Here is a 13323-nt window from a genome sequence, read left to right as displayed (position 1 = left end):
GTGTGCAGAGACCATGATCATTTCATTACCTTTTGGGGTATTGCTTTTGTCTACTACATTTATTGTATTGTGCTGGCAGGACCTGATGATCAGGAAATAGCACATACCTTAATGCCTTGCGTAGCAAATTGTTTCCATAGACGCAATGTGACTTTGACACTGTCCCATCAAGAGGTGGAATCTTTTACTTTTTCTCTTGTATTTGGGCTGGCTCTCTGATATATTTTAGATAGCAAAATGCAGTGGAAGTGGTTCTGTGTAACTTGTGTGGCCTTGGATCTGCAGCTTCTTCCTTTGCTACCTAGGACACTCACTCTTGGAACACACCTGCCATGAAAAAAAGCTCAAGTTGGCCACATGCAGAGCTGCATGGATAGGGTGAAAGAGGCCTTAGCCTTCCAATTGAGCCCACCTAGTCACCAAACATAATTTTGGATATTCCAGCCTCAACAGCTATCTGGTTGCAACTTGCTGAGAGACACCACCTATTGCCACGTGGAGGAAAAAACCCACACAGCTGAACCCTGCCTGAATTTCTCACCACAGAATCATGAACAAATAAAATGGTTGTTGTTTTAAACCACTAAGTTTGTTAAAACAGCAAAAGAAAACCAAAACATGTTGGAGAGAACACATGCAACTCAGAGTGGGGGATAAACCCTATGAAAATAATTTATTACACAACCAAACTATTTTTTTAAATTGCTTTTTTATTTTGCTAAATTTTATTTGCATTCATCAAGTATCTTTAAACCACTATTTCATTGTTTGCTACTTTTACAATTACAGTATATATTTGTTCCCATGAGGAAGGAAAACAAAATTACCACCCAACATTGCATCTTGCATCTGGTACATACAAAGGTACCATTAATGAGTTTAATATTTATGAGGTACTTATTTTAAATGCTTTATATCAGAGGTCTGCACACTCTGTCCTGTGGGCCAAATCTATCCTGGTATCTATTTTTGTAAATAAAGTTTAATTGGAACACAGCCAAGCCATGTGTTTATGTATCCTCTATGGCATCTTTTATTCATCAATGGCAGAGTTAAATATGGCAGAGACTATAATCCACAAAATCTAAAATATTTACTATGTGGACTTCTACAGAAAAAGTATGTTGGTCTCTGCTTTAAATTATGAGGAAATTCTTGATGTATTATTTCATAGGTAGTCAACTATTTAATGATATTTGGGGAAACTGGCATTTTTGGTAGGGCTGATGAATTTTTTTTCCATTTAAATAATATAAAATAAGGGATCTTTCTATCCAAAAATTCACTATCCAACCAGATTTCAGATTTAGATTAGAACAGATTAGATTTAGAAGATGAGAGATGCCATATTTACCTGGATAGTTCAGTTCAAATAGTCAATTTGAGAATCTAATGTAATCATCTTGAAATTTTGTGACTGTTTTTCCCTTTGCATGTCTTTTAAAGGTGGTGACATCTAACACTGATGTGATTTAAGTATTTTTCATAAGAGAAGCCTAATTTTGTGTACAATTAATTTTCTTATTATGACAAGCTAGTAAGTTTCGCTAGAATCCCAGGTAAGTGCTGGAAAGACCCTCAAAATTACTTTCCTTGCCCCAATTCCACATGTCCACCTCCCTCTCTCCCGTTTTTTTTTCTTAAAGGAGGGGAAGACTAGTTCAGAGTAGCAAAGTTAGTTGACTTGCCAGAGGTCGTGATTCATTAGTAAGAGATGGATCAGTCCCCACTGCTCTTTAGCATTTGCATATATGGAACAGTTATATGTTCGTTATGAATGAACTTTTAACTGCCATGAACTTTTTGCTGGACAATCAGCACTGGGGAAAAAAAAAAATCTTTGCTATAATCATCAACTGAAAATGTTCTTTAGTAAAACCAAAAATGAGGTATGCCATGTCATGGCTAAACTGCTCAGTTGACAATTGCTCTATTTGCAAATTTCACATGATGGTGTACAATTCTTAACATGAATATTAAGTTGAGGTGGATAGTTTTTTACTTGCCTTGCTTGTTCAAGAGTGTATAAATCATACTAGCTGGCTATAGTACAGATGCAAAGAATTTGAAATCTGAAAGGCGCCTTGGGGATCACCGTCCAGCTTCCTAATTTAACAGAAGGAAGGAGGCCTAGGGAAGATCCCAGCTAAACAGCAATACTATATATTTAAAACAAAGTTCCTTGTGTCGCGGTTGTTTGGGCTTTTTCAAATGTCTCCTTTAAAAAAGCACAGGCAGGGCACTTCCAGGCCAACTATCAGAAAATTCATACTCTATCGGTCTTATTTCTCTTTCTAGGTTGAGCTCAATTAAGATTTTGGTAACTATACACAAGAGGCCACTAAAGTAAAACAAAAGATTTGAAGGGCGGGCGGGAAAAGTTTACCCAGAGTAGCAACTGAGAGACAAAGAGCCTCTCCCCGGCCCCGCCCCCTGATTCTCGCCAATAGCAACAGACGCGAGCCCTTGCTTTCCCGAGCCCGGCCAATCGGCTGCGTGGGCTGTGGCCCGACGGAAGGGGCGGGGCGGCCGTTGCCAGAGAAGCCACTTGATGGTCACTAGCTCCACTTTCGTCCCTCTTGCACCTGGGCGGGCACTCTTCCACCGCAAGCAGTTCTAGGAATTCGCCTCCTTGCCACCTCGCGTCCTTTGGCTTCCTTTCTAGCTTTCGCCTGCGGCACTGCCTCCTGCGTCCCCCTCTCCTAGCCGACCCAGGGCTGGAGAACACAGGTACGCTGGCGGTGGTTTCCACCCACGTTCGCTGAGCGTCATCTTTGCGGCCCCTTTGGACCCCTTCCATGGCGGAGCGGCGGCGTGCTGACGTCACGGCGGCGTGCTGACGCAGCGGTCGGGGCGTGGTCACGCTTTTGGGAGCGGGGAAGCTTGGGCTCGGACCGTTTCTTTGCGGTTCCTGCAGACGCACGTAGGGGTTCGGGTGGTCAGGGCTGTTTTGGGGCCGGATGTGAAAGGCCTTCACGTCCACCCAGAGCTAGACCTCAGCCCCTTTCTGCCCATACCTGCCACTTCCCCCAGAATTGACTGCCTGGCCTGGGAAAAAGACGGCGAGGCTCGTATTCCTAGGGAGGGTGTGGTCCCCAGGACCCCAGGGTAGATCATAGTTGATGGGCTTGTCCAGAACGAAGCCCTTATCCGGTCGGCCCGGGCATGGTGGCGTTTCCTTCTGAAACAATTCCTCGTACTCATTTGGCTGGCTTTTAAGCGACCACCATATACTATACCCGGTTGTGGTAGGCCCTGGGGCTCCTTTAGTGAAGAATACTATGGGAGGCCTGGGAAATTAAGTCCTCCAGGTTCCTTCTAGGTTTCCAGACTCAGTAGGAAACTCCTTCAAGTGTGTGGCCTTGGACCGGTCACTTAACTTTCCTGGCTTCAGTTTCCCCATCTGGAAGACGAGGGCAATAATAGTCACTTTGGGGTGGTTGTAATAAAAGAGATTAAGTAAACCAGTGTCAGGTTTTGAGTATAGGTAGTAAGGGTACTTGTTGATTGAGAAAACCATAGCCACACTGGGGCAGGTATTTAGGATGTCTATTTCGGAGACAAAGTTTCCCTGTCATCTCGCCCATACTAAGGTTTCAGGTGTTTTTGAATTAATGAGGTTCTTGGAGTAGTTTTAAACACTACTTGCCTAGTTAAAGGAACAAACCACAGAAAACCTGTTTTTAAAATTAGTTTGCTTTCCTTCTCCTTAGAATAAGAATGTCATGGTCATGTTCCTAATTCTTTAACAGCTAGGTATCCATTTTCTGCCTCTCTTTCTTCTACTTTCACGGTTGATGTGTATAAATAATATGGTTTTTGTACCCAAAAAACCGAAAGGCATGAGAAAGTGGCTTTGTTTATATTGTACAAATGAATGAGACCCAAGGAGCTGAGTATAGCAATGAGGTTGACATAACATCTACCCACCAAACTCAATTCTTTTGGAAGTCAGTTGTTTTCCCGTGGGCTCTGGTTTAGTAGTACTCAATTTATGACTACTTCGTAGATGATTTGTAATGATTCTGTAAGGAACAGATCTTGAAAGAATTGTTTTGAAAAGTTGGTTTTATACAGATAACTCAGGCCTGCAAGTATTTTAAGGAATAGTGATTGACTCAGTATGATTTTTTTTTTTTAAGATGAAAAAATTTAAAGAAAAGACCTGGTGGGAAAGCAACCCCAACAATGATCCAAAGGGACCCTAAATTTAAAAAAAAACATTCAAACGAACAAAAACCCCCACCTGTAAGTGCTACTTCATTCTGTTCAAACCTCCCCACAGCTTTGGCTGGCAAAGTTTTTTTCTCATTATGTAGAAGAGGCAACTAAGGCCTGCTGTGGCTTAGAGTTGTCCATGTCAGGTGGTTCTAAGGACTAAGAACAGGTGAGTCTGGCCCAATATTTCATTTTAATATGCTGCCTCTGGGTCATCAAGGAATGGTTAAATTATGTTCAGGCTACTTGTACTCTGTTTGAGAAAGAAGAAATAATACTTTCAGGAGGTTTTCTTCAAGCTCGCAAGTTAATTTTGGTACTTAAAGGGATAAGCTGTCATTTTCTGGAACAGGTATGTGGAGCAATCCATTCAGATGGTTATGGGTAAATGAAGAGTTATATTTGGTCACTTTCTGTACTGAATCTCTTGCTATTCTAATTCCTTCATTGTTTTTCAAGTTTGTTTGTTTGTTTGTTTGTTTTTATCACCAGTGGAAACAACTTTTGATTTCTTCAAAATTTTTTCTAGGAAAAGAATGGTGGAATTTCATTTCTCTGGGACCGTAATAACCGGTTTCACTGCTTCTACTCTTCTCCCCTCCATATACCTGGTCCATTCTCCAAAATACCACTACATTTATCTTTTAAAGATGCACTTTTGATCTGTTATTATCCTGCTTAAAATGATTTAATGGTCTGTCTTAACCTTTAGGAAAAAATTCAAGCTTTTGAGCTTGGCATACAGTGACCACTTCATTGTGTCCAGTTTTATCCTTTGCCACTTGCCCTTGTAAATCATGTCCTTTCATGATTCCTTCCTCTTGCTTGTACTTGACCCTGTACCTAGAATGCCTTTTTCTCTTTCTTTTTGTCATACTCACATTTGTTTTGCAGGACTCTACAATTCTTTAGTAAACTTTGACTAGTGTGAAGAATAGTGAGAGAGATGAGAAGCATTCCTATATCTACTTTGTGTTCTTTGCTGAATATTTCAGTGAATTTTTCAGGAGAAGTTGTGTGCTTTTGTTTGAAGCCAATGGGAGCTTGTTTTCCAAGAATTAATGTTTGGCAAAACAAATTGAAATCTGTGAGATTCTTACGCTTTTCTCTTTGGAGAGATTAGTTTTAAATATATATTTGCAGCTGGTTTATTTACTTAGAGCAATCTAGATGCTAAGGAAGGGCATGAGCTGGGATCTTTCTTTTCTCTGACCATGGCCAGTAGTATAGTCCCTGAACAGCCATCCCTCAAATGCTTGTTGTTGGCCAAATGGAACATACTTTAGTGAGTGTAGCTGGGTCAGTGTAAACCATGACCACGCCTGGAAAAAGCTTTAAGTACATGCCTTTTTGATAGGGGACTGGTAAAGTCATCTCAGTATAGGAAATTTAATTCTTTAAACATTAAAATATATTTAAGTTGCTAATCTTTAGGGGTTTGGTTATTAAATATGTGTGCAGAATATGTGTCTTTGTTTCACCACCAAGTTGTACAGGAGTATATTTGTCAATTGGCAGTATATTCCATGTAATTGAAAACATTTTCTGGTGAAACATCTTTTCCATAGAGGAATACATTTGGCTCACTAAAATGATAGCATTTTTTTATAAAGGTAGGACTTTTTATGCTAAAGAAAATTGTTCAGCATACATATGTTTTTGGTTATAATATTGTCACAACACAAAAATAGTGGAGTGCCTTGGAACCTTTGAACAATTTTTATCCTGGAAAATATTTCTAGATTGTAATAATATAATTGTTGATAATTTCTATGGATATATCTGAGACTTGACTTATATAGTTCTCTCTGTTTTGAGAATCAGTAATGAAGATAACATTTTTGAATGTTGGGCTAAGAGTCATTCTAAGATCTCTGTTTTTACAGTGTGTTAATTTTATTTGTTTACCCTTTAAGATAAGGCACAGTTACTTTTTACAGGTGATGAAGCAGAAAAATGTAGTATTTCATCTTGTGATAAAACTTTTAGAAAAATTGTATAAATAGCTGCCAATAGCCCACAGAGCCAAGTAAGAACTCATTTAAAATACTAATACCAAACTGAATCTTATAAAATATGCCTACCGGGGCACGTGGGTGGCTCAGTCGTTAAGCGTCTGCCTTCGGCTCAGGTCATGATCCCAGCGTCCTGGGATCGAGCCCCGCATCAGGCTCCCTGCTCTGCAGGAAGCCTGCTTCTCTCTCTCCCGCTCCCCCTGCTTGTGTTCCCTCTCTCGCTGTGTCTCTCTCTGTCAAATAAATAAATAAAAATCTTTAAAAAAAAAAAAATATGCCTACCAGTTGAAGATCCCTAATCCTCTTAATTTTTGAATTTTTATTCAAAATATAGGAAACATTTTTCTTTTAATGATTCCCCCAAAAGATGAATCAATGAAGTGAATAAGTAAAAAGCAACTGCCTTTATTCATCACATTAACTGCTCTAAGCCTTGAGTCCTCTCCTTCAATTACTGCTTAGCTTTTATAAGGCTTGTAGCTGCTAAGGATTCAAATGTAAATAAGGTATTCTTTCTTGAGATTCCAGTGTGCAGAGCAAGAAATTTTAAACAAGTGAATGAATGAAAGGTAAATACCAGTTCCCCTGTGAGTGGGGTAGCTATTGGAACCAAACAAATCAGTAGATGATAGTACTGTTGATTGCAGTGATTTATCTAGATCATATTCTTCTTCACTCTTAGGTTTGGTTTTTCATTTGATTTTTTGTATCCATCTATTTTTAATTCTTCTTTAATTCTTTAAGACTTCAGATAGCTCAAAATACTGTTATGTCTTACCAACAGATGTTTCATATTTCAGCATTCAAGTAGATCATCTTAGGTATCTGTAGATTAATTAGCAGTTCCATTTGTACATGAGTTGTTGGTATTTCAAAAATATGAGCATGCATTTCTTTGGTCTATATCCTAAATACTTGTTTCTGTAGTGTATAGAACCTTCAGACAAAAATAGATGTATTTTTACAGACACTTTCAAAGTGTCATTTTAGAAATACAAGTAATTTTCAACTTATAATTTCTTCACATCTACTTAAAGTATTGAAAATTCTTGACCAAATGTATTGTAAAATACAGGTTTATAAAAATAAATTACAAAGAGGTAAAATATCTCTGAAAACCCTGAAGATCTTAAATATAACATTTGATTTTGTATAAATATAAAATGAAGTCAGGGAGACACATTACCATATATTAGAGTTGTGAAAACACAGCCTTAATGATTGCTAAAGCACTAATTTATTACTTAAAATGGAACAGTTCTGAAGAAATTCATGCGTATTCCTGTTTAAAAAATGACACCGCTAAGTTTGAGTGAAAACAGTTCTTTAGTAAAACTTAGAAGTATCTGTCTATTTGTTACCACCAAAGAGTATCCTAGATTGAGCTGGGAAATAGGAATAAATTAATTTAATTTTGTAAGGTCTACTTTCAAAAGAATAACTTAATCTTTTTGTAGCTATTGTTGCCAAATACTTTGAAAAGTATATGAAATTTCTATTCTAGGCATACATAACATACATTTCCTATTGGGTAGATATAATGAAACTAAGGACCAGAGTTAACCGTAGTTTTTATATTTATTTTCTAGTTTGACTGGATTAAGATGCTATAATACTTCAAGAAATAGATTAATAAAAATTTCTACATTCTTGTGGTTATGTAGAAAATAACAGGCCTTTTGGAGAGTGTATGGATTTGGCAATTGTTGAATGCTTGGGCAATGCAATTTTGATACTTTTTGAATTAGTATCACAAATGAGTAGCAGTTATAATTTCTATTTTGTCTGTAAAATATAATTCTTTATACATGTTTAGGATTTTTATTTTATAGAGTAATGACAGAAAAAAGAACCTACTGAGATAAGTTTAATAACTAAAATATTTCCTAGCTTTCAGCTTATGAAGAAAAGTTGTTGTGGAAGCCACCTATAAATCCATTTACCAAATTTATGGAGAAGCCTTCAATTGATGGAAGTCATTCAGAGAAACTATGTTCTCATTTTACAAGTACACCAGAGGACGAACATTTACCACAGGCTGCCAGTGAAAGTCATCTCAGCTGGTATTTTCAATAATAGCAGGGGATATCTAATTTTCTGATTTCAACATTTCATGTTTTGTCCATACTGTAAATTATTTGAATCAAATACAGCATTCTTTCAAGAGTATCTTCTTCAAATCTAGCAATTCATGTATTTATTTACCCTGATTACAAATCAGTACTCATTTAGCAGAATTGGGCTAGGTTTTTGAAATCTTAATGAAAGCAAATAAAAATGAAAGCCTTATCTATTGAGAATTATTAAAGTATTAAGCCTTATAGCTAAGATAAATGAAAATAGAAGTACTATGGAATGTTGGAAATGTAGTTGATGAGTACTAATTCACTGTCATTTGGAACATTGCTATATAACAAATACCTGTCATATTTTGCTATCTCCTTTAGAATAAGGAATACACGGGGTGCCTGAGTGGTTCAGTTGGTTGAGTGTTCAGCTCTTGATTTTGGTCAGGTCATGATCTCAGCGTCGTGGAATTGAGCCCCGCGTTGGGCTCCACGCTCAGTGGGGAGTCTGCTTGAGATTTTCTCTTTCCCTCTCCCTTTGCCCCTCCCCACAAATAAATAAAATCTTAAAAAAAATAGGGAATACACTTGCTATTTATATGACTCACTGCTTACCAAGACGACAAGTTTTTTTTTTTTTAAAGATTTTATGTATTTATTTGAGAGAGAGAAAGAACACAAGCAGGAGGAGCAGCAGGCTCCCCGCTGAGCAGGGAGCCTGATGCAGGGCTTGATCCCATGACCCCGGGACCATGGCCTGAGCTGAAGGTAGACAACCAACTGAGCCACCCATGGGCCCCCAAAAATGACAGCCTCAAAACACCATTATTGTCACCGTTGATAGTATAGTCCAGTTTCTATTTAGCTTGTTGTAAATGACAGTGATATTTGGTCATATATAACCATTCTTGACTTTCTTCTGCCCATGGTTTTTAATAATGGACAACTGTCATTTATAGCCAACATCTTATACCCATCATGTTAAGCCAGCAGTAATTAAGAACACAGTCTGCTTTCTGACATAGCCTCTAAGATCCCATCAGTGGTTGATGAGCCATTATATTGTTTTGTAAAGAAAGAAAAACTGCCTATTGAAGAAAGATACAATGCTTTCTTATGATTTATTTTGTTTATAAATATTGAAAAAGCTCCTTCAAACTTAATTATACATAGATTTTTGACTTCAAATAACTATGCTTTTAAAAAAATAAAAATAAAAAATAAAACGTAAGTGAAATAAAGTAGGGTATTCTCAAAATTTTTTTATACTCAATATCCAACTCTTAGTCACTTTTTGACTCAGAGTTGTCCTTGCTATTAAGAGTATTGGCGATGTGGCATTTCTTAGGACTATCTTTAACTGAACTAAAATTTATTGGTGCTGGGCTCTAATAATATTCAGCAAGCCTATATTGGAGTCTTGCTTCTGGAATGTTGCTAAACATTCCTAGTTCACCAGCTCCTTTAACCCCTCTATGGCCGTCCATTCCTAGGGGTTAAAAAGTGCTACACACCATCTCTGGGGCATTCTTGAAAGCATTTGACACTTTTAGTTCTGGGCATGTGCAGGAAAGAGCTCAGGACTGCTTCTTAACAAAGATTACAGGAAGCATCCTGATTTCAGGATGTAAAAATGTAACCAAAGAGATATCTCTTACAGTGATACACAGTAGTGTCTAGGTAATCAAGAAGGCAAATATTAATAGTTTTGTTTTGAATGATGATAATGTATTATAAAGCCAAGTGTGAAGGATTTTTGCAATGTGGAGAGCTTTAGTTTTTTGTGTTCCGTTTGTTTAGCTTATTTGTTCTTCTGGAGGAATTTTTTTTGTGAAGAACAGCAAGTTTCAAGAAAGCATTTGGGAATAAGGTCTAGAAAGACAAATCTTTTGGGTTTGGAGTAGGGAGTAAAAAGGGAAGTAAAAAAGACATAAACACATTCACACAAATCATTTTACAAACCAGAAAAGAGATGTTGAACAATTACAAGTAGCACAGTGAAGCATTGCTGTTGGTGGTTTTTGTGTTTTACATATCTAAACGTTTTAAAAACTTTCTCTGTGTATATTAAGTATAGAAAAATAGGGGAGTATAGGAAAAATTTCATACATTTTCAGTGACCATTTACTGTTATATTTTGGAGAGCAATTTGTGGAACTGTAATATTGAGTTAACGCTGTGCTATATTTGCATAAAAAGTATAACTAGTTTATGTGACAGATTTAACTTAAATTTTATTTGTGCGTATCTAATTAGTCTAAAGCAGGACATCCTAAATGAAAAGACTGACCTGGAAGCAACATTTAAGGAAGCTGAGTTGGCAATCTGTTCTGTAGAATTATTTTTGCCATTATTTAAGGATACCATTGAAGAGATTAGTTTTGAAAATGTGAGTACCTGACTTATGAACATCTAATAAAATAGACAGCTAGCATAATACTCAGAATGCATTAACTGCAGTCTTGTATCGAAACACAGTTATGCTCACATACTGGTATTTGATATTAAAAATTGCAGGTTTATCAGTCTCCTATGTCATTAGCTGCAATTCTTTTCTTCAGAGATAATCTCAGGCATGCACTTGTTAAGAGGCTAAGCTTGGTGCTTAACTTACCCAAAATTGAACTAGAGAGTCAACTATTTCAAGAGTGAATTTAAACAAATATTCTAAGAGATGAAATATATCTATTTTCTATAGTTTTGTATAGAATAGAAACCTGTATTCTAAAATTTCAGTGTCCTGAAGTTTGAGTTAGAGACAAAAATAGATTGTATTCTATTAGTTTCATTAAAATAAATGCCTGAAACACTTCGGGCTTAAGCCCTTATTTTGATTTCATTACTTTAATATACAATGTACTTTATTTATTTATTTATTTATTTATTTATTTTAAAGATTTTATTTATTTGATAGAGAGAGAAAGACAGCTAGAGAGGAAACACAAGCAGGGCGAGTGGGAGAGGGAGAAGCAGGCTCCCGGCTGAGCAGGGAACCCGATGTGGGGCTCGATCCCAGGACCCTGGGATCATGACCTGAGCCGAAGGCAGACGCTTAACGACTGAGCCACCCAGGCGCCCCTGTGCAATGTACTTTAATGTACTATTAATAAGCTTGGCAAAATTTACTCTTACTATATGCAAAAATGATTTTGTTACTAGGATAAAGTATTCTTTGATAATAGCAATGTTGTATTTTAGAGTGTCTTAATGCTGTATCTTTTTAGATTTTTTTTTTTTTTTTAAATGCTGTATCTTAAAATGGGTATGTGGTTCTTATATTTCATCAGGCTAATCTTTTTGCATCCAATTTGAAGAAGATTTCTGAACAGAAGGAAATATTAACAAAAGAATTAGACACTTTTAAACGTGTAAAACAAGCTTTAGAACATCTTAGAAAGACAGAATACCAACAAGTAAGGACCCCTAAGCACTAATTTAATAGATATATTTCTCCCTTGAAGGATTTGCTATTTCTGAAACTGTAGAAATTGAATTATTGGTATATTTGAAATGGAAATAATTCTTGAATTTTCATTTGAAATGTCAGTCATGAAACTAACCCTTACTCTTAACGTTTCACAAATAGTTCTACAGGAAAGCAGCATGTTTTTATAGAAAATATATTTGTATTTTCTATCTCAGAATTTTTCATTGTTATATTTCATTTCAGCTGATGAAAATAAAATTTTCTTAGAATTTAAGCTCCATTGTACCATTGTATTCATACATTCATTTATTTTTGGGGTTAGCAGTTTGTTGAGAGATAATTCACATACCATACAATTCACCCATTTAAAGTGCACACTTCAGTGATTTTGAGTGTAGTTGCAGAACTGTGCAGCAATCCCCACAGTCAATGTTAGAGCATTTTCATCACCACAAAAAGAACTCCACCCCCCCCCCCCAGGTCCTTTAGAAGTTCGCCTACCTCCCAACCCCACCCACCCCTCCTTACCCTATTATCTCCTTTCTGTTTTTATGAATTTGCTCATTCTGGAAATTTCATGTAAATAGATTCATATAAAATGTGGTTCTTCATAACCGCCTTTCATTTAGCATAGTGCCTTTAAGGTCAAATATGTTGTAGCACATGTCAGTGCTTCATTCCTCTTTATTGCTGAATAATATTTCATTGTATGGCTATTCCATTTTTATTTGTCCATTCCTCAGTTGATGGATATTTAGGTTGCTTCAGTTTTTGGCTGTTATGCATAAAGCTGCTGTGAACATTTATTTACAAGTTGTTTATATCCAAGAGAAATGAAAATATATGTATGCCAAGCAATTCCACTGTGTCCTTCTACAGAGTCCCAAGAGTGGGCTTCATGCAGTCCATGAAATTGTGTGTGCAATTTTGCATTAGATGTACATGGCACAAATACTTTTGGGTGAAAGGAATTCATAGCTTTTCACATTCCCAAGCAGGAGTGTGACCCTCAAAGTGAATAAACATTTTTCTATGTTCTCATTTAAAATATCTACATAGAATTCTTTTACTAATGTGCTGTGATTCTTTAAAAATAATCTTACTTGCTAAAATTAAGGTGGTTTATATTTTTTACCTATTTATAAGCAGCACGGTGAGCTTCCTTTGTATACAAGATTTTTGTGGTTTTTGTGTCATTGGCTTGTGTTGTCTGAGGTGTTATTTAGAAATTAGTATATAATTTCATAAACTGTGGACAAAAGATGATTTGGAACACTTAGGCAAAAATCCATCTGATGACCTTTTTAAAAGTCTGAACTGTGCATAATAGTTGTCCGTATTAATTTCTTAAGTGATGCTTATTCCTCTTCCTACTTTTATATGTAGAGAACTATGTTTGTCAATACTGATTTATAATATCTTTTTTTCATAGGTAGGGGACAGTTTATCCAGCATGTTAGAGAAGCTAACTGATAATGAAAGTGAAAATACTGTAAGTCTTTTTGTACTTTGTGTCTACTCTGACATTTTTTATTTATATGTTGCTTGGTTTTATAAAATTAGCCAACATTATCCAAATTGTGATATTTCTAACTCT

General features: G+C 36.4%; 1 protein-coding gene across 1 annotated transcript in view; it reads left to right on the top strand.

The window, feature by feature from the left end:
* Positions 1-8183: 8183 nt before the first annotated feature.
* ODF2L (outer dense fiber of sperm tails 2 like) overlaps positions 8184-13323 on the top strand; it is a 30512-nt gene continuing 25372 nt past the window's right edge. Inside the window, 4 exon segments of the mRNA XM_021690131.1 lie at positions 8184-8296; positions 10556-10688; positions 11587-11712; positions 13159-13218. Of these exon segments, the coding sequence (XP_021545806.1) occupies positions 8184-8296; positions 10556-10688; positions 11587-11712; positions 13159-13218 (432 nt within the window).

The sequence above is a fragment of the Neomonachus schauinslandi genome, chromosome 4 (assembly GCF_002201575.2).
Source record: "Neomonachus schauinslandi chromosome 4, ASM220157v2, whole genome shotgun sequence".
In the NCBI taxonomy this organism is placed as follows: domain Eukaryota; kingdom Metazoa; phylum Chordata; class Mammalia; order Carnivora; family Phocidae; genus Neomonachus; species Neomonachus schauinslandi.
Note: the sequence above shows the minus strand (reverse complement) of the source record. Positions and strands in the feature narration are given on the sequence as shown.